This window comes from Gastrolobium bilobum, unplaced genomic scaffold, assembly GCF_033153095.1.
Source record: "Gastrolobium bilobum isolate Gb01-03AN ecotype WA unplaced genomic scaffold, APGP_CSIRO_Gbil_v1 utg3981, whole genome shotgun sequence".
Classification (NCBI taxonomy): domain Eukaryota; kingdom Viridiplantae; phylum Streptophyta; class Magnoliopsida; order Fabales; family Fabaceae; genus Gastrolobium; species Gastrolobium bilobum.
In genome coordinates, this window is record NW_026898638.1 from 72,289 (window position 1) to 91,281 (window position 18,993).

Below are 18,993 nucleotides of genomic sequence, written 5' to 3' on the forward strand. Positions count from 1 at the left end.
AAAATTGGCGAAAGGGTCGTTGTCCCATCTTAGTAAGCCTAGCACGCATTTATTTAGAACCCGTTTGTTTTCCCTTTTAAAAAAAAGTAACTTTTATCTTTTTCTTATTTTGGAAGTCATTTTTATAAAATTTAAAGCTATTTATATTTTTATAAAAATATTTAGTTTTTGAAAAAAATATTTGGCTTTTGACTTCTGCTTTTTTTAGAAGTTAAAATTTTTAGCTTCTGGAAAAAGTAAGTTTTTGACTTTTTTTTGACTTCTGCTTTTAAAAAAAAGCAGATATCCAAATGAACTAAAACTGAGAAGTGCTTTTTTTCAAGAAAAAAACCAACTTGTGGAGAAAAAAAAACCCATCCAAACGAGCCCTTAGTCTATGTTTATATAGGGCAGAAGTTACTAATACGCCTTTCAAATTGGTGTTTCTGTAACTGAATGATTCTCATGAACTCTGTTGGGGTACCCAGCCCAGCCCAAACTAAGGTCTCAAACGGGCCCTATAATGTTTGTTTTCTGTCCACGGCCCCCCCCCCCCCAAAAAAAAATTAAAAAATTCCTGCATTCGTTTTCTGGTACATGGTTTTTTAGTTTTTATAATATATTGTGTACTTTTCATCTTTTGATTTATTACTACCGAAGCAATTTTGTCATTTTTAAGAAGGCAGTGAAGAGTGAAAATAAAGAATTAATTAAGATCAATTGTTCACCTTCTCATGTTTTGTAATTATTAGCAGGACCAGGAATTACTCAATATTGATCATTTACTCTCTATGTTATTGTAGTTAGTACTTAGTACAGAGACTAAGAGCTAAAGAAGCTTTTAGTTACTTCCAGTATCAAATTCATTAGCTTTTAGTTAAGATCAATTGTTCACCTTCTCATGTTTCGCTCCCACATTTAAATAAACATTCACAAACTTCATATTATTTATCTTCATAACTTTCACAAGTGATAACTTTCATAGTGAAAACTCTGAAACCGATGGTAATTTTGTAAGAAAATTATTAGCAGAAAATTGCTTTTGGTACTAGCAAATGTATATTAATAAGTGGCGGAGCTAAGCTACTCCCCATACTATTGACAAAAAATAACAAAAAAAAAAAAGAAATAAAAATAAAACAATCCGTTACGGGAACATATCTATGGGTTTAACGAAGAAACAGTTAGAAGAATGCCAAACTATGCCAAATGTCACCTAAGTTTAATTAATCAAACATAATTTCATGATGAAGTGAGCAACCCTATATGATGTTAACAACAAGAGGGTTGCTGAATGTGATGACTACTTTTTCAATCCGATTGACCTAATCATTCTAGTTCTTACAATTGTACCCATAACATGATACATAGCAAAGAGTAGTTCATTTGGTGGGTCCAAAACCCCAAACCCAGTCCTCAGCAGGTGAAAAAAACATATTGAAGGTCACCAACCAAAGATATGTGGGACACACACAACCAAAGAGAATGGCCGTTGCTTCATAACTGAATCCACTAACAAACTATCTACCAGGAATTAGGTAACCTTAAAAAACAAAAAACAGAAACTTATTGATCTTGATCTTGTTGGGAATTTAAAAAAAAAAAGAAGCTTTCCATAAGCAGTGCCAAAAGCTTTCAAGCAAAGTTTACATCATTATTTCCACTTAAATGTATATGCTCATACATGCCACCTAGAAGACCATGAATTTTATAATTGTTCACTTTCTTTGTGAGTACGATTGAAACCCCATTAGGTTATATATATATATATATATATATATATATGGGATAGGATCATTTGACACCGGTGTCAAATTTTAAAATTTGACACTAAATTCTAACCGTTGATTTCCGCCAATCAACGATTATCATTTATTGGGAATTACACTTATTAATTAATTATTAATTCCAATAAATGATAACTGTTGATTGGCGAAAATCAACGGTTGGGATTTGGTGTCAAATTTCAAAATTTGACACCGGTGTCAAAGGATCTTGCCCCTATATATATATATATATATATATATATATATATATATATATATATATCTGTGTGTGTGTGTGGCATTAGGGGTGTTCGCGCGGTTTGGATTGGATCTGTTTTGAAAGTAAAAATCATCTGATCCAATCTCTTCGGTTTTATCATATAATTATCCATTCGGTTTTGATTTTTTTCCAAATCCGATCCGATCAAACCAATTTTTTTCGGTTTGGATTGGATCGGCTTTCGATTTTTTGAAAATCCTAAAATTTGTTTCATGATTATTGTGCAAATAACATCTTTTGTATATATTGGTTTTGTAAAAAAAATTTAAAATACAAAAACATATTAAACAATAATATAATTTTTTTTTTGGACAATGAGATATAAAGTTCTACATAGATGAGATTTTGTTAATGAGATGTGACTAAGTTTTTTCCTGGGTTTAGTTGATGGGTTAATGGGTCTTGAGTTTAGAAATTTTTGGGTTATAATCAGGGAAAGACCCAAGTAGGTAGAGAGAAATTAATATATTGGATCAGTTTCATCTATCAATCCGAAAACCGATCCAATTCAATTAAAATTTGCGATTTTTTTCGGTTTTTGATTTTTCGTATTTCGATTTATTCAATTATCGATTTTTTAGTTCAATCACCACAGTTTGAATCGATTTAGATCGGTTGACGAACGTGGCATTAGATACTTGCTGATTAATCAATATGTATTTTTATATCATTCAAACATAGTGTGTGAACAGTAGCATACATAATTCTATTTAAAAAAAAAATGTTTTTGATACAAAGGAAAGTATACAAAGCCAAATTGGGTGGTCCAATTGATGCTTTCCTTTCTTGATTCTGTTGCGATTTGGTGCTAAATTTGATATCAAAATGTCATTGGGACACAGTTTCCCTATCTCGTGATTAAGGATGCTACTAACTTTTCATTGAATACCGAATAATTTGTTGAGTACGCCAAAAGGTTACAATGGAAGCATTCATTTTAAAATAAAAATTGTGAATTCAGCATACAGCAGAACAAGTTGACAATTGCACTTTACACCAAAGGAACTAATTCATGTTTATTTATTATTATTATTAGTTTTAACATTTAAGCAATAGAATCAATGGCATCCAATCCAAGTCTATCTTAAACCTTTATAGCCTCTTTGAATAAGTTATGTATTGATTTTACTTTTCACTAGAATGAACTTACACATATGAAAGTTATAAAAATATACTTTCATATTAGAAGATATTTTATAATCCATTTTCAAAGACTAACATTACTTTGAGATGTGTATAATTTAAGACAATTTCTGTTTGACAGTACATTAATATTTTTTTAATATAAATTAAATATTATTCAAAAACTTTATGCATAAACATGTCTGTTTATTTATTGAGGAGATTGTGCCTAACTGTCTATAGCTTTCTTAGATGATGGGCATAATATTCATGTCTTTTTGACTTTTTGGTCATGTGCCAAAAAGAAATGAAGATAAAATCAAAAAAGAATAGACCTAACGTTGTTTAGGCTTTAAGTAAGGAAAAAACAATGTCTAAAACATTGCACAAAGAGGCTTGTTAAGTTGTGTGGGGGCAGGTGGAGACCAGGGGTGTTCATCAATCGATTCAAACTGCGGTGACCGAATCAAAAAATCGATAACCAAATAAATCGAAAATCGATTAAAAATCATAAAATTTAATTGAATTGGATCGGTTTTTGAATGGGTTGATGAAAATCGATCCAATCCAAACCGATCTAATATATTAATTCCTCTCTACCTACTTGGGTCTTTTCCTAATCATAGTCTAAAAATTTCTAAACTCAAGACCCATTAACCTATCAACTAAATCCAAGAAAAAATCTAGTTACATCTCATCAACAAAATTTTATTTTTTGTAGAGTTTCATATTTCATTGCCAAAAAAAACTATATTATAGTTTACTAATGCTTTTGTATTTCAAATTTTTTTTTTTACAAAATCAATATATACAAAAGATGTTATTTGCACAATAATCATGAAATAAATTTTAGGATTTTCAAAAAACCGAAAATCGATCCAATCCAAACCGGAAAAAAATGGATTGGATCGGATCGGATTTGAAAAAAAATCAAAATCAAATGGATGATTATATGATCAAACCGAAGGGATTGGATCGGATGATTTTTTTTTTCAAAATCGATCTAATCTAAATCGCGAACATGGGGACCATCAAAATCTTAAAATCTCTGAAAAACAACTCAATTGCAAAACGTTTTTATTTATTTATTTATTTGTATATAATGCATATACAAGTCAGAAGGGAAAAATTTTAAAAAGTAGTAAATGGAGGGTCATGTTAATTTTGTGTCTAGTTTTTTCTTCGTTAATAATAATTAAATCCTATCTATTTAAACGGAAAAGGTCCACTTATGGTGTTAGAAACTAGAAAGAGGAAATTCGAATATAGCTGCCAAAACCGTACCATGTGGTCTTTCTCTGTGAATTCGGAAAGTTCAATAAGAATCAAAGAATCTGTAAAAAGGGTGCAGAAATTTCTGAGTAAATTCAAAAAAGCTTGTGAATTATGTGTTGGGGGGTTGTGGATTGAGGACGAGCTACATCCAAAAACATAATTATAATCAATGTACAGTATCATCCACCGTGAATCTGTGATAGATGATTGGTTAGCTTGCTTTTTCAATGTCTAATTGATAGCTTCAGTTCACGTGTACTCAATTGGGTTTGTGCCCTTGTGCACAACACTCCTCCCCTAATAGTCACTAGATAGGACAAAAGTAACCAACTATTCAATATTCCAATGTGACTGTGTACAAGTATGTTTAAATTTTTGAAATATGAATAGTATTCCGGGTTAACACAGCGAGCTAGACGTGCTTGTACATAATGAGATACTCGGAATCAGGAATAGTCGAGTAGGCATGTCCTTAACTGTTGCCCGTACTGGAGTAGCAGTCAGTTGAGTCAGCCAGCACTTCCAACTAGGGAGTTTTAAGTGGGCCTGCCACGATGTCACGATGGTAACCACCAATCCCACGACACAGGAAACCGTTCCAAGGCTACACCTATATATAGTCTAAGGATTAAGATAAGAGCAGACATTAACTACAAGAGAGAATCCAGATTAATGTTCGTCCAGAACAAATAGTATTTTAGTTGGGAAAATATAGGAATGGAGATAACAATCTTTCATTCACATATTAATGGTAAGCAATTAAAGTGCTAATTTTTACTTTCCCATTTTATGGATTTCTTCAATAAAATCGTGACTGTTAATTTATAAATTAATTAATAACTAAGATCTTTTTTTTTTTTTTTTGATAACAATAACTAAGATCTTTTATATGATCGCATGATCATGTTAAAATAAAATATGAGAAAATTATTTTCCGAAAAAATAAATATACATACATGAAAGGTGGTTTAAAGCTATTTTTCATATTATGCGTTATAATGATAAGCCTTTTTTTTCGATGAGGTTATTATTATTATTTTTTTTATCTATTTGAGCAGTGCGCTGGAATGATATTGAGATCGTTTTTTTATTCTTATTTCTCTATTTTTGAGGTTCGAATTCAAAATTTCTGGTTAAGAAGAATAAATCCATTATCACTTGAACTAGTACTTATTAGTTCAATGATGATATTTTAGGCTTAACACTGTGTTGAGATGAAATTCTTGTGGATTTTAAAAATGTATTTCTTTTTACCCAAAAAAAAAAAATTTCTTATATCAATTTCTTGTATTTAAGAAAACTAATTTTTTAGACTTAAAGTAATTGAGACAAAAAATTACACTTCTTTCAACATTTATCCAACCCATTACCATTAGCATATAAATTGAAGAGTTTATTCACATTTTGTACTATTAAATTGTGTAAATCACAACGTATATACAGAGAAACAAGTAGAATCAATAATAGGAAAAAAAAAAAAAAAAAAACTGAAACAAGTGGAAAAGTAGCCTGTTCATTTCACACGTCTTCATCATCTATTGAATGGAAAGCTAAGTTTCGGGATGGTTTACGCAATTCAGTCAATTTTAGGTTTAAGTGAAACGTAGGTTTTAAAAGTTTTGAAGACGATTTATACCCAACAAATAAATGGATTGGCTAAAAGTTTATTCTTTACTCTCTCTTTTTTGGTAAATAAGTTTATTCTTTACTTAAATTGCATTGTCTTCACACACAAAAGTTGAACTGTAAAAGTTTGTATTTTGTATTTATTTATAAGGACCATTATACCTATTCTAATTTTAAAATATGGTCATTTAAGATATTATCCTAATAGATTATAAACCAATAACAAGTTTTTCAATGATAATAAAAAAAATGGTCCCAATCACCAAACTATAGTTTGGTTATTGAAGGTTGAATATAATAAATTTGTTCCAATTTGTTCATTGTTATTTTCTACCTATTTCTTGTTCTCATAAAAAATATTAGTAAGTTCAATATTTATTGATTTATTTTGGTGATAGTCTATGTTAATACATGACTGATAACACATGAAGCGAGTCTCATGTTCTCTAAAGAGATGTGGACTCCACACGTTTGTAAAATTTAAGTTGCATACCAATTCATTCCCACTTCCATATGTCAGCTAAGAAAGATTTGTTTTTCCATAACGATGATTCCTGAAGGTATTGGCTGCATTCTGTAATTTATTTACCATGATTAAAAAAGGTGATACATTTTTTTTGAGTGATTTAATATCTGAGAAGTGGGACCATGCATGATATAGTAATCCCTACAATAATAACAAAAACAGTCACAATTGGCTAGACATGTGACATGGCTATGTCTCCTTCACCTCTACTCTTCACAGCTCAACAGTCAACTATGTGAGAAAACCATCCAATTCCATCTTTGTTCTTGTGGGGAATATATATATATATATATAGGAAAATAATATTAAAAAGTGTATTAAATGTACTTTTTATTTTATAATCTTAAAAGAAGTAATATAAGAATAATATAATAAAAATGATGTGTGTTAATGCATTTTGTAAAAATAAAGAAGAGAAAGATGTAATTTGTCAAGCTTTGATTAATATGGATTATTGAATATCATGCTTTATTGTTTTTGGTTTTCTTAAGCTCCCATGCAATAGAGCATTTGATTGACTTAGCAGAAAACGAATATATGTTTTCACATGCATTGCATTATTGTTATGCTATGCTACTCATTGTGTTTTAAAATTTTATTATTAAGTTACTAAATTTGTGGTGAACATGTGATATTATCAGGTCGTAGTGCCTTAAATTGCCTAAATAATTAGACATAAAAAAATTACATTAATAAGGAAAGTAAGTTTATTCTATTGTCAAAGTATTTATTATAAAATATTATATTACCACCATTTGCTTTGGGAAGGAATTTAAGCTAGACGACACAATATTTATGGTAATTTTATATAATAAGTTTTAGAATTTGACCATGTTATAGATTGGACCTCACATTGGACACAAATTCCAATGACTCATCATATGAATGACAAATAATCTGACTAGCAGAAGAAATGTCGTTTTCGATAATCTTATATGATAACCATGATAGTGAGTAATAAAAAGTCTGGTCTCATTTAAAAGTTAAATCCATTCATTTTATTATATTTTTTAATTTTATTAAAAAATAAATATAATAATAATCAAATTTATGATTCCGTGATTATTTTCACTCTGATATTATAAATAACAATGTCACCTAAAAGTTTAAGTAAATAAAAAATAAATTTTAAATAATTTTATTTTATATTTCTCTAACAACTTAACTCGCAACATTATAAAGATCTAATAATATATCATTGGTTCGTGGGATAGAGTATAAAATGCAAACTCCTTGTAAGAGAGACTGACAAGGATAGTTCGAAGAATTTAAAGGCTTTTTAATTTAAAAAAAAACTATATATATAAAATATGAGGATAACATATAATGTGATAATTAATCTTTAACATTTAAATTTATTTAATATATTACGTTTAACAATTAAGATTATTCTTTAAAAGATTATTCTTTAAAATTGAAAATTGTGAATAAAAGTACAATATACCATTTATTTGATTTAGCATCAGATTCTTTGTGAAAAAGTTTCACGTAGACGGCTAGCTTTTGGGTACACGCTCCCATGGTCATAATTTAAATGATAAGGCTTTGTGGTGTTAGATGGTGATGTAATAAGAGGATTTGATGGAGTTATTATATATGCAATTTGTGCATCAACTTGATATGGTGATCAATGAAATTGAATTGTTATGATAATAGAGAAATGTTTGAATTATTTGAAGGCTGAATTGATAAATACGGAAAGTAATTAGAGGCGTTCAAATTTAAGTATGTTAACTAATGTTTGGTTACAAAAATACTCTTTCAATTTCCCATGGAGTATTGCGTTTTGTTATTTGGGGAAGGATATTGTGACAACTAAGTTGTGTTACTATCAAGTGACTACCAATTAATCTCACCGTTAGATTGATTATGTTGTTCCAACGGTTATATTTATTTCTATCTTTATATGGTCATGGTTTCCCATATTTAAAGTGAAATCATTAAATATGAGAAATCATAACCATACAAATGTGAAAATAAATATAAAGTATTTATTTCCATCACTATGATTTTTGTTTCAAAACGATGTCTATTGGACTTACTGCAGATAACTTGTCTGCAGTAACTACAGAAAAAACGAACCCTAATTTTTTTGGTAGATATTACAGCAACTAATTAGAGTTATTACTAATCAATTTCAACTAGATCAAATATATTAATCCAACGGTTATATTTATTTCAATCTTTATATAGTTATAATTTCTCATATTTAAATTTTATATTTATTTTCATATTTATATGGCTATGATTTTTCATATTTAATGTTTGCACATTAAATATGAGGAATCATAGCCATACAAAAATAAAAATAAATATAATTGTTAATCCACTAATTATGAAATTGATTTGTAATAACACGTATAGTAATTTTAATTAATTGTTATAATATCTTACTTCTATTTGTTTTTTTTTTAATTCAATTATTACCTTTTTCTGTAACACGGTTCGGTTAAATAATAAATACTGAGTGGAGTCTCTATCCACTGTCTTCACGTCTGTGATTCACGCTCTCACCACCGTATCTTCATTCATTTCGTTTCCCCCAAAACTTTATTTATATTTTTTATATAAAAAAAAGAAGAGAATCTCTCTCTGTCTTTCTATCTTTTTGTTTATTCTTTGTTGTTTCTCTCTCTTCCGTGGTGGAACGAGGCCGCGGAGTCGCCGGAAGAAGACTGAGGAAGATCGAATAGCAGGAAGAGGGAAGAGGATCGCGAAAACTACGGTTTTCGAATTGCAGAATTCGAATTTCGAAGAAGAATGCCGATATCCAAGTACCACATAAGGAACGAGTACAGCTTGGCGGATCCCGAGCTATACCGTGCCGCCGATAAAGATGATCCCGAAGCTCTTCTCGAAGCCGTCGCCATGGCTGGTCTCGTTGGACTCTTGCGCCAGCTCGGAGACCTTGCCGAGTTAGTTTCTCTCTCTCTCTCGCTCTCTCTCTTTGAGTTCTCAAATTTCATGATTCTGATTTGGAGCAGCTTTGAGCGTTTTGCACTCGCAGTTTCAGTGATTCGGTTTAGTTGAATGAATGTTGAGTTTGAAAAAAGCAAAAGATAAAAAAAAAAACAATTAATTTAGTAAAATCTTGGAGTTTTGTGCTGGAGTGAGCATAATTTTGTAAGTTTTTGTGGATGGATTGAGGAACGAGTTCGGAATTGGAGGAAAACGTAGATGCTTAATTTTGGTGGTTGTTTTATGGTTAATTGGTTATTAATTAATTGATTTTTTCTAGTTTTATTTTTACTTTTTATTTTTGGCTCTTGAACTTTGTATGTATAGAGGGAAATGGGCGGTTGTAGTGCACAGATTGGTTTAAATTCAGGAATTGTGAAGGTGTTGGGTGACCTTGTGTTGTGTGGACATCGATAGTTTCTAATTGTTACTATGATAGCTAGGTAATAGCTGAGATTGGATTGGTCTGAATTTGATTGACTGATCGTAGACTACAAACCTTGAACTAACGAAGTTCCTGATAGGTTTTGGCCAGACGCTAATTAATTTGAAAAATAGAGTCATTTGGCTGAAATGTGATTTACTGTTTGAAAAGCATTTTTTTAGTTTAATGTTAATCAATTTGAAAAAAATAGATTTATTTATCTTTTTTTTCATGTGTATTTCTTTTCCCCGCAATCTGTTCTTTCTTTTTTTTATCCATACTGACTCAATTAGTTTGGGATAAGGGTGATGTTGATGTTGATATTAATTATGATTTTTCTCTTTTAGTATTTGCTGACATTTTAAAATCAGATAAGGAGTAAATGGAATTCAGTGAACCATTTTAATAACTGAGTATAATTACAGAACACAGTTGATATGATTTTCGTTCAGTGAGTACTGGAGTGTGTATTAAAGCTTAATCTTAGGATCTTCTACGTACAACATCCTCAAAAACCACTTGAGTTAATCCTTGTGGCTTGATCTTGTGAATTTGGTTTAGATATGTTGGACCCCTGAAGTGGGTATATGAGAGGAAACACAAGAAGAAAAGTAAGGCCCAAGATAATAAGCCCAAAGTGGATTCTGCCAATGTGAACATGAACAACAAGCCTAATGTGAAGGAAAAAGAGGAAAATGAGAAGATTATAAGGGATTACACGTGGAAGGCGCTGAACGGAGAGGAGGTAATTGGAGGAAAAGATGCTGAGGCGTTAGTTATAAAGGAGAGAGAGGAGGATCGTGGGGGTATCTGAAAAGTAATTGCTGAATTGGGGAGGAGGGGGACTCGATGGGGAGGGGTTGTTTTCCTTGTTGGGGGAGCTGTTAGTGGGTCTTTTGTTGATCCGTTTATGGTGTTTGTTATTTCTTCTTTTGTTGAGTAAGTAATAGTTTTCTGTTTTCATTGTAAGCGTTTACTGTTTCATTGCTAATAGAGGAATTCTGGAGAATTGTGAGTGAGGATATTGTAAAGATCAATGTGTATCTGGTTTGTCACTGTTAAGTGATACATAAATATATATATATGTGTGTGTGTGTGTGTGTGTGTGTGTTTTCTGGTACCATCAAGATAATTCTGTATGTATCTTGCTACAGTTGTGATAGTTGTGGCATTCTGTGTCATTGATTACTATGAAGTTAGTTCTTTCTGACAGTTCCAATTGTACTTGGATATCTGAAGTTATTTCCTGCCCTTTTTAGTACGGGCAATTTTTACCCAGCATCAACATTTAACTTCTTTTAATTAGAGTTTTTGCAGTCACTAGGTGTTGTAAAGTTCTATGCATTTAAATATTTCATTTTGGTTAGGTTTGCTACTGAGATCTTCCATAATTTACATGAAGAAGTAATGGCTACCTCTGCAAGAGGCCAGAGTCTTATGGCTCGTGTTCAACAGCTTGAGGCCGAAGTTCCTTCACTTGAAAAGGCGTTTTTCTCTCAAACTCATCATTCATCATTCTTTACTAATGGAGGTTAGATTACTCATCAGGGTCCCGTTGTATATGATATGTGTTTGTCATCATTATTTGAATACTGTTAATCTTGTAAAATATTTCGGTTTAAGTTATAACCTTTAGGTACAATGGCCACTTGGCTAGTTTAAATACACATGGTTATTGCATTGCAGGAATGGATTGGCATCCTAATCTTCGGTCTGAACAAAATCTTGTTACTCAGGGAGATTTACCTCGATTTATAATGGATTCATATGAAGAATGCCGCGGTCCTCCGAGACTGTTCCTCCTGGACAAGTATGGTGACTGATTCATCAGACATTTGATTTCAACATAAATAGAAAATGATTGTCATGTTCTAGGTATTTAAAAAAAATTATTTTTGGCTTTTGGCTTCTTTAAAGGTTTGATGTGGCTGGGGCTGGGGCATGTCTGAAGCGTTACACTGATCCATCATTCTTTAAATTGGAGTCAGCTTCACCTGTAAAAGCTACAATAGGAGTTCACAGGGAAAAGAGAATTCGTAAAGTCAAGGTATCAAATTGCCAATTCTACCAATTATTAACATACTTGTTGGCTGAAAAACTCTTTAAATGATAGAACCTCTGATTTTTCTTTAAGAAAGTGATCCTAATTTGCTTCATTTTATGTATTACATTATTGATTGGGATCTTGCTGCAAATTTATAAAGGGTTCATTGGATCTGCTTCTGCAGCAGAAAGATTTGTCTACTACTGATACATTTTTACCAGGATCCTAAAAAAAAAAAAAAAAAATAATATCAGGATCCGCATGCGGATCCTGGTAAAAATGTATCAGTGACAGATAAAGTATTTCTGCTGCAGCGACATAAATACTTTTCCCATTTATAAATTATAATTGAAATGGAATGGTGTGAATTACGTAGTCCATGCACATGGCAGTGCCTTTGATGCATGCATATAATACATGACCACATGTGATAGAAGTATACTACTGTTCGGCACTGTTTTTTCTTGTTCATACTAGGGTTGAAAATTCCTGTAATTGCCATAGAAAACAATTAAATGCCATGGAAAGTTGAATATTCACAATTTTGAATATATAATTATTTCTATCATTTTCAGCAGAAGAAAGGATCACGGTTGAGGGACAGTGAAGCCCCTAATGTTGTACCAACACATGCTAAGTAAGCTCCAATAATTTTATTGTGGTGCATTAATTATTCTTCTGATTAGGTCTTTAAGTGGTTGATTGGGGGCTCAATTCATTATCTGTTATTTCAGATTACATCAACTGCTTCTTGAGGAGCGTATTGAGAATGGTTATAGTAATCCTGCACGTCTAGTGAAGTTGAAGAAAAGACAATTGAATGGACCTGCAGTTGAAGCAAAAGCTGGGAAAAGTTACATGGGGAAATTTCTGGAAACTCCCTCACCTGATCATAAAATGATTTGTGAAACTTCCATCTGTCCGCTGCCAGCGACACTGACATCGGATGACACTAGCGAAGAAGGGCTTAAAATTCTTGAAATCAGTAGCATTAGTCCTGTTAAAAAGTCATTGGGAAATGAAAACACCTGTTCATCCCCTAATGAGCAGGAATTAGAACTAAAACCATTTTCTAAAGTGGATGGGGAGACAAATGGAGATCTTGTGAAGGTGAAAGAACAAATACCTGATGGTGTGGCAGATGAAATGTCTTTTAATCATATTAGGTTGCCTGATGAAACAGAATTGGCAATCGATGAGCAAAAGAAAATAGAATGCAGCTTAGACCATTCTGATGATGTGACTAGTGAGGTTGACAATTTTATGGATGCTTTAACTACCATGGAGTCAGAATTGGAAACAGACAATGAGTATAAACCTAAGATAAGCTTCTTGAATATTCAAAAGGTATCAGATACCGATGATAAAGAAGAACATCAATTACAATTTCGATTTTCATATTCTCCCTCATTTGGAGACTCCTCAATATCTGATGACATTAGTTCCCTCAAACAAGATAGAAATGAAGAACATATTGAAGTGCAAGCTCGGTTGTCAGATGCTCTTTCAACAGGAACTGCCTCTACATCAGACAATCATAGCTCATTCAGAAGAGATGGAGATGAGTGTATCGAACTGCAAGGTCACTTTTCAGACTCTCAGTCTATTGGAAACTCCTCTACATCAGATAAAAATAGTTCTTTAAAGAAAGATAGATCTGATTTCCCTCACTCTGATTCATTAAGCACTGCGGTTGAAAATATGCCTTCAGAACCTATATTAGTCACAAATACTAAATATTATGATCAGGAGGTTGAAGTTAGGGCATCCAACCATCTTCCCCAAATTGTTGAGTTTGAAAACACAGATTGTGGGAAGTTTGTCATGCATGATGATGCACATATTCACGAAAAAGAGAATTCTGATTCTGGGCAAACCTCTTCTGATCTGATGACTTCGAGACAGGTATTGTGTTCTGATATTGGACCCACCTCACCGGTGACGCTATCTGCAGGGACTCAATCTGATGAAACCCCATCTGGCACTGTTGAACTTAATTTAAGATTAGATGATGATGAAGATAGAACAGGTCTTGTTGAACCTATTACTGCCAAGCCTGATTCTCTTTCCCTAATAAAAGATGGTGCTTGTCCTGTGGATTCTTCTGAGAAAACATCACTAGACAACTTGGATGTTGATGATCCATATGTTCATTTGCAAGTTTCTAATGATTTAGAAGTAGCTCATGAAGATGAATGCAGTGATCATTCTGAAATCAAAATGTTCCATGAAGAATCTCCTAGTGAAAACTGTTCTGGAATTTTGGTTTGTAAAGATATTGGTTCCCGGGGAGAGGATCCCGTTGGCTCATCTGTGGAAGAATTAGGATTGAATTCGGGTACTGCGGTGGTGCTTGATTGTCGAGACTCAAAAGATGAGGATTGTACTATCGCAACCCAACTTAATTTGGAGGATTTGTCTCCTGTTGTGAAGGTTCCTCCATTGAGTTGCTTCGCCGGGGAGCTATCTTCTGGAGGAACTCATAACAATCCACGGGATGAACCAGGCTCAGCAGAAATTGAAGTTTTGCATTGTGATCTGCAAACAAATTTTGAAGTGATACCAAAGACAGTGTATGATGATGAGATAAATGGATCCATCAGCAGTGTTGATCCAGTTGAAGGTGATGGTCAATTTAAACATCCATCATTTCCTGATATTCATGTGATGGCAAATGATGTGGACACTGAAAATGATCAATCAGAAGATAAAGCTGTATATTCTGTTCCTTCTGCAGAAAGTGCCAAAAATGATGCGGGTATCAATACTTGTCCAGCTTCAGGTCTGATTTGTTCTCTGTCAAGGAGTCTTTCAAGTTTGCAAGAACCTCTCTCGGGTTCTTCACATTCTTATGTGATGGAAATGGAATCCAATGAAGTAGAATTGACTCAAATTTCCTTGGACTCAAATGCAGAGAAGAGGGAGGACCAACTGGCATCATCATTAGATATTACATCATCTGACATCATGTATTCTCCAAAGGGTAACCTTACAAAGTTAGAAGAATCTCTTTCTACTTTTTCAGATCCACAAGACAAAGTCCACGGGCCAGTTGCTAGAGAATCTTTGACTGAACTAGAGGAACGGAAGATAGTGGATCAACCAGAAATTGCTTGGGCTGATGTGCAACCAAACTTGAAAAAATCAGTGCCCTGTGATCTTCCAGATTCAGAAATATGTAATAATATTCAAAATTCATCTTCAAGGGAGAAATTCCAGCACAATGTTCTTGCTGAGGACGTGAAAATGGTGCCTGAACTTTCAGGTTTAGACAGTCAACAGTCAGAATCTTGTGATCAGAATGATCTTTTACAAAGTGGTAGAGATAGTTTTTCATCACCTTCCTATAAGCAGCTGGAGTCTGAAAATGATTTTGAGCAGTTAGTACAATCACAAGTTGGTGAACGGGATGCTGAATGTCTGCTCAGAGATGAGCAAAACTTTGCCTCTGAGAAATCTCAATTGGAGGAAAAAAGCCCTCATGCTACTACTGAATCTGCTTCAGAAATCCATGCAGAAGAAGGGTCGTCATCTTGTTCCTTACCACAGTCATTTGGTTGGGGGAGTAACCCTACAAAACATGTCATGGATCCAGTGAAGCCTCTTGTTCCTGATCACTTTCCCAAGGCAACTCAAGCTAATCTTGATGAAATGCCACCTATGCCCCCTCTACCGCCTATGCAATGGAGAATGGGCAGGGTTCAACATACTTCCCTAGCTTCACAGAGAGAAGAGTTAGAAGTAAGTCAGGCCTCAGTTCAACCAACGCAGCCAACAAAACCCCATACGGAATCTCAATTTGTTTTGCCAACTTCTGAGAGAGAGACCTTGCTGTATCAGAGTCAATTTTTGCCTGTAATGGCTGTGGAGAGTGATAAGCTCCAACAATCTTCTGGATTTTCTGTGGGTGTTTCAGGGCATCCTGTTGCTATACCTTTACAATTTCCTATCATGGTTAATGAAGCAAAAGGTCAATATAATCACCTAATGCTGGACAGAAACCAAATTCAGAACCCCTTCTTAACATTGCCTTCTACGGGCAGGCCTCCACATGGTTACATTGTTACTTCCGAGGCAGATATGGTACAAAATTCAAACCTACACCCAACAGTACTGCCTGCTGAATGTGCTATTTCTATGCTTGATTCCATCTCTTCACAAGAAAAACTTATTCAACCTCCAATTCAATTAATGACAGATACTAGTTCTGAAGTCAAAATACTTCAGCAGTCTTTAAGTAATGTGGTGTCTACAGGCATGCCTCCACATGATGTTGCTTCTGAGGGAGAAATGGTACAGAATTCAAATCTATGCGCAACAATACCCCCAGCTGAATGTTCTGTTTCTGGACATGATTCCATCACTCAAGAAAAACTGACTCAACCTCCAAGTCAATTAATGGTGGAGACTAGTTCAGAAGTCAAAACACTTCAGCATTCTAAAAGTAATGTGGTGTCTACAGGAAGGTCCCCGCACGGTGTTGCTTCTGAGGAAGAAATGGTACATAATTCAAAACTATGTGCAGCAATACCACCTGCTGAACATGCTGTCTCTGGACTCGATTCCATCTCCCCACAAGAAAAACCAACTCAACCTCCAAGTTCATCAAAGACGGAAACTAGTTCAAATGATACACTTCAGCAGTCTATAAGTAATGTGGTATCTACAGACAGGCCTTCACAGGGTCACATTGCTTCTGAGGGAGAAATGGTACCGAATTCAAACCCATGCCCTCCAACACCAACTACTGAATGTGCTGTTTCTGGACATGATTCCATCTCTTCTCAAGAAAAACTGACACAACCTCCTAGTCAGTTAATGACAGAGACTAGTTTAGAAGTTAAGATAGTTCATCAGTCTGTAAGTAATGTGGAAGGGGAACAAGGATGTCTGTCTGTCTCACTCATGTCACCATCAAGTGTTGAAAGTAGGGAGCCTAATCAGAGTTTCGTGCCCTTTGAGGGGGAAATGACATCATCCTTGGATACATATGCTCAAACATCAAATTATGATAGTGAAAGGACAAATGGAAAACCAAAGAATAAGCTTCCTCGTCCTCGGAGTCCTCTAATTGATGCTGTTGCTGCTCATGACAAAAGCACGGTGAGGCAGTTTATACTTCTTATATGACACTGAATTTCTTTTTGAAGTCTTAATTTGGAGTATAAATAGGCCAGATGGTCTGTGAGGTTCCTATGACCTAGCTTATGTTAGGCATGGCCTAGTGGCATATTTAGTAAAATAGATTAGGTTTAAACTTAAAAAAATGTCTATTTAAAAAATAGGCCATAGGCCAATTTGTAAAAAACCTAGCCTATAAGCATGTAAGTCCGCCTATATTATATTATTTTATGATAAATAAAAAAAAAATTAGTATTTAAATAATTTTAAATTATAAAATAATATTATTTCAATTATTTTTTTTCTAATTTCTAATAGGCCTAGAAGGCCTAATAAGCTTAAGTATACTAATATGTCGGGCAGGCCAGGCCTTTTTAAAAAGAGGCCAGATCAGGTGTACAATTTAGCCGACATCCGGCAAATAGGTCAGCTTAGGTTAAAAAATCTACATTGGTCTGACCTATTTAAGTTAAAGCATGGCCTGATTTATTTAGGTTAAGGTTTGGCTTGAACTATTTACACCCCCAATCTTAATTCTTGTATAACACTTTGCCTTTGAACTACTGCAGCTTAGGAGGGTTACAGAACGGGTTATGCCTGAAATAGCACCAAAGGTAGATGAAAGAGATTCGTTGTTAGAACAGATAAGAACAAAGGTTAGACCTTGCAACTTTTGTTTCTTTATACTGATCGTACCCTTTTTTGTATTTAAAGCATTCTTGTATAAATACTTTTTGCTCCTCTCAGTCCTTCAACTTGAAGCCTGCTGTGGATACACGGCCTAGCATTCAAGGTCCAACAAATTTGAAGTTTGCTGCCATCTTGGAGAAAGCAAATGCAATTCGCCAGGTCTCTCACTCTCTTTCTCTGTTTATTTTACTGTAACAGGCGCGTGCTCCACTTTCTTTTTATCTCTGTCTCTTGACTGCCATATCCATTTTCACCAGGGTCAACTAATTTGTTAATTATTGAAATAGGTTTTGGCTGGAAGTGATGACGATGATGATGATGCAGATAGTTGGAGTGATTCTTGAATTTACTATGGGAAGACTTCTCAGCTGGTCGTTATTTTGATATGCTGGTTCTTGTCTTGAATCGGGTCTGAAAGGTCATTTATCCCTATAATGAATAGGAAATCTCCGTCAAATGCAAGATTCTTTATCCTACTTTATGTTCATATATGATACTCTGAGCTCCATCCATATAGCTCCTCCACGTAGTCCTCTTTCTTCACAAATATATATGAATGATCATGGTACAAGCATGCAGGTTAGCATCGATGCAGATCCATTTTCGGAGGTGAAACTCAATTCACTCAAGACAGCTTCAGACTTAGCGTGCAAGCGCTGTACCAGTCCAGATCAACCTGTCATCGAAGTCTCTCATGTCCTCTCTCGTTTATATAAGCACGTGTATATTTGTGTTTTGTCATAATCTTTTGATTTATAGTCACGAGTATCCAATTTTGTAATTATGTGTAGTGTTTCGTGATAATATCCCCATTTATATATATATATATATACACGCATACATGAGTAAAATCATTTCAGTGTAAAGTTTCCAACATTATCTTTGTTCACTGATCCACTCTTTCTTTGTGACTACTGTTCTTGTCATATATTAGCAACCAAACTAGAGTATGGAAGAACTGCATAGGACGTTATATTGTATTCAGAAAGAAAATCAGGTTTTGTCCTACTACTTGACAACATCTCGAAGATGGAAAAGTGAAGGAATAAAATCTTTAATGTTGAAGTAATCAACCATAATTTTTGTTCCATACTAAAGTGTCGGACCGGGAACAATTATAAACAAAATAAATTTTTGTTGGGAATTATTGTGTAAAAGCATGCAACAAAGAGAAGCAGGTCT

The 18,993-nt window shown here is 33.7% G+C and overlaps 1 protein-coding gene across 2 annotated transcripts; it reads left to right on the forward strand.

Annotated features, from left to right (window-relative positions):
• The first annotated feature begins 9,162 nt into the window (after positions 1–9,162).
• Positions 9,163–18,669, forward strand: LOC133317936 (protein SCAR2). Of its 2 annotated transcripts, none has more exons than XM_061519839.1 (9): positions 9,163–9,489; positions 11,324–11,487; positions 11,643–11,766; positions 11,874–12,003; positions 12,576–12,637; positions 12,735–17,103; positions 17,691–17,777; positions 17,869–17,970; positions 18,099–18,669. In XM_061519839.1, the coding sequence occupies exons 1-9, from the start codon at positions 9,335–9,337 to the stop codon at positions 18,153–18,155; spliced, it is 5,250 nt and encodes a 1,749-aa protein (XP_061375823.1). In that variant the 5' UTR covers positions 9,163–9,334; the 3' UTR covers positions 18,156–18,669. The 2 variants fall into 2 exon arrangements, with proteins under 2 accessions (XP_061375823.1, XP_061375824.1); XM_061519840.1 differs by having other exon boundaries at positions 12,579–12,637.
• Positions 18,670–18,993: the final 324 nt, after the last annotated feature.

Coding starts and splice junctions, on each gene's coding strand:
- LOC133317936 (XM_061519839.1), top strand. CDS start 9,335: ATGCCGATATCCAAGTACCACATAAGGAACGAGTACAGCTTGGCGGAT. Junction 9,490..11,323: donor CAGCTCGGAGACCTTGCCGA/GTTAGTTTCTCT, acceptor CATTTTGGTTAG/GTTTGCTACTGAGATCTTCC. Junction 11,767..11,873: donor AGACTGTTCCTCCTGGACAA/GTATGGTGACTG, acceptor GCTTCTTTAAAG/GTTTGATGTGGCTGGGGCTG.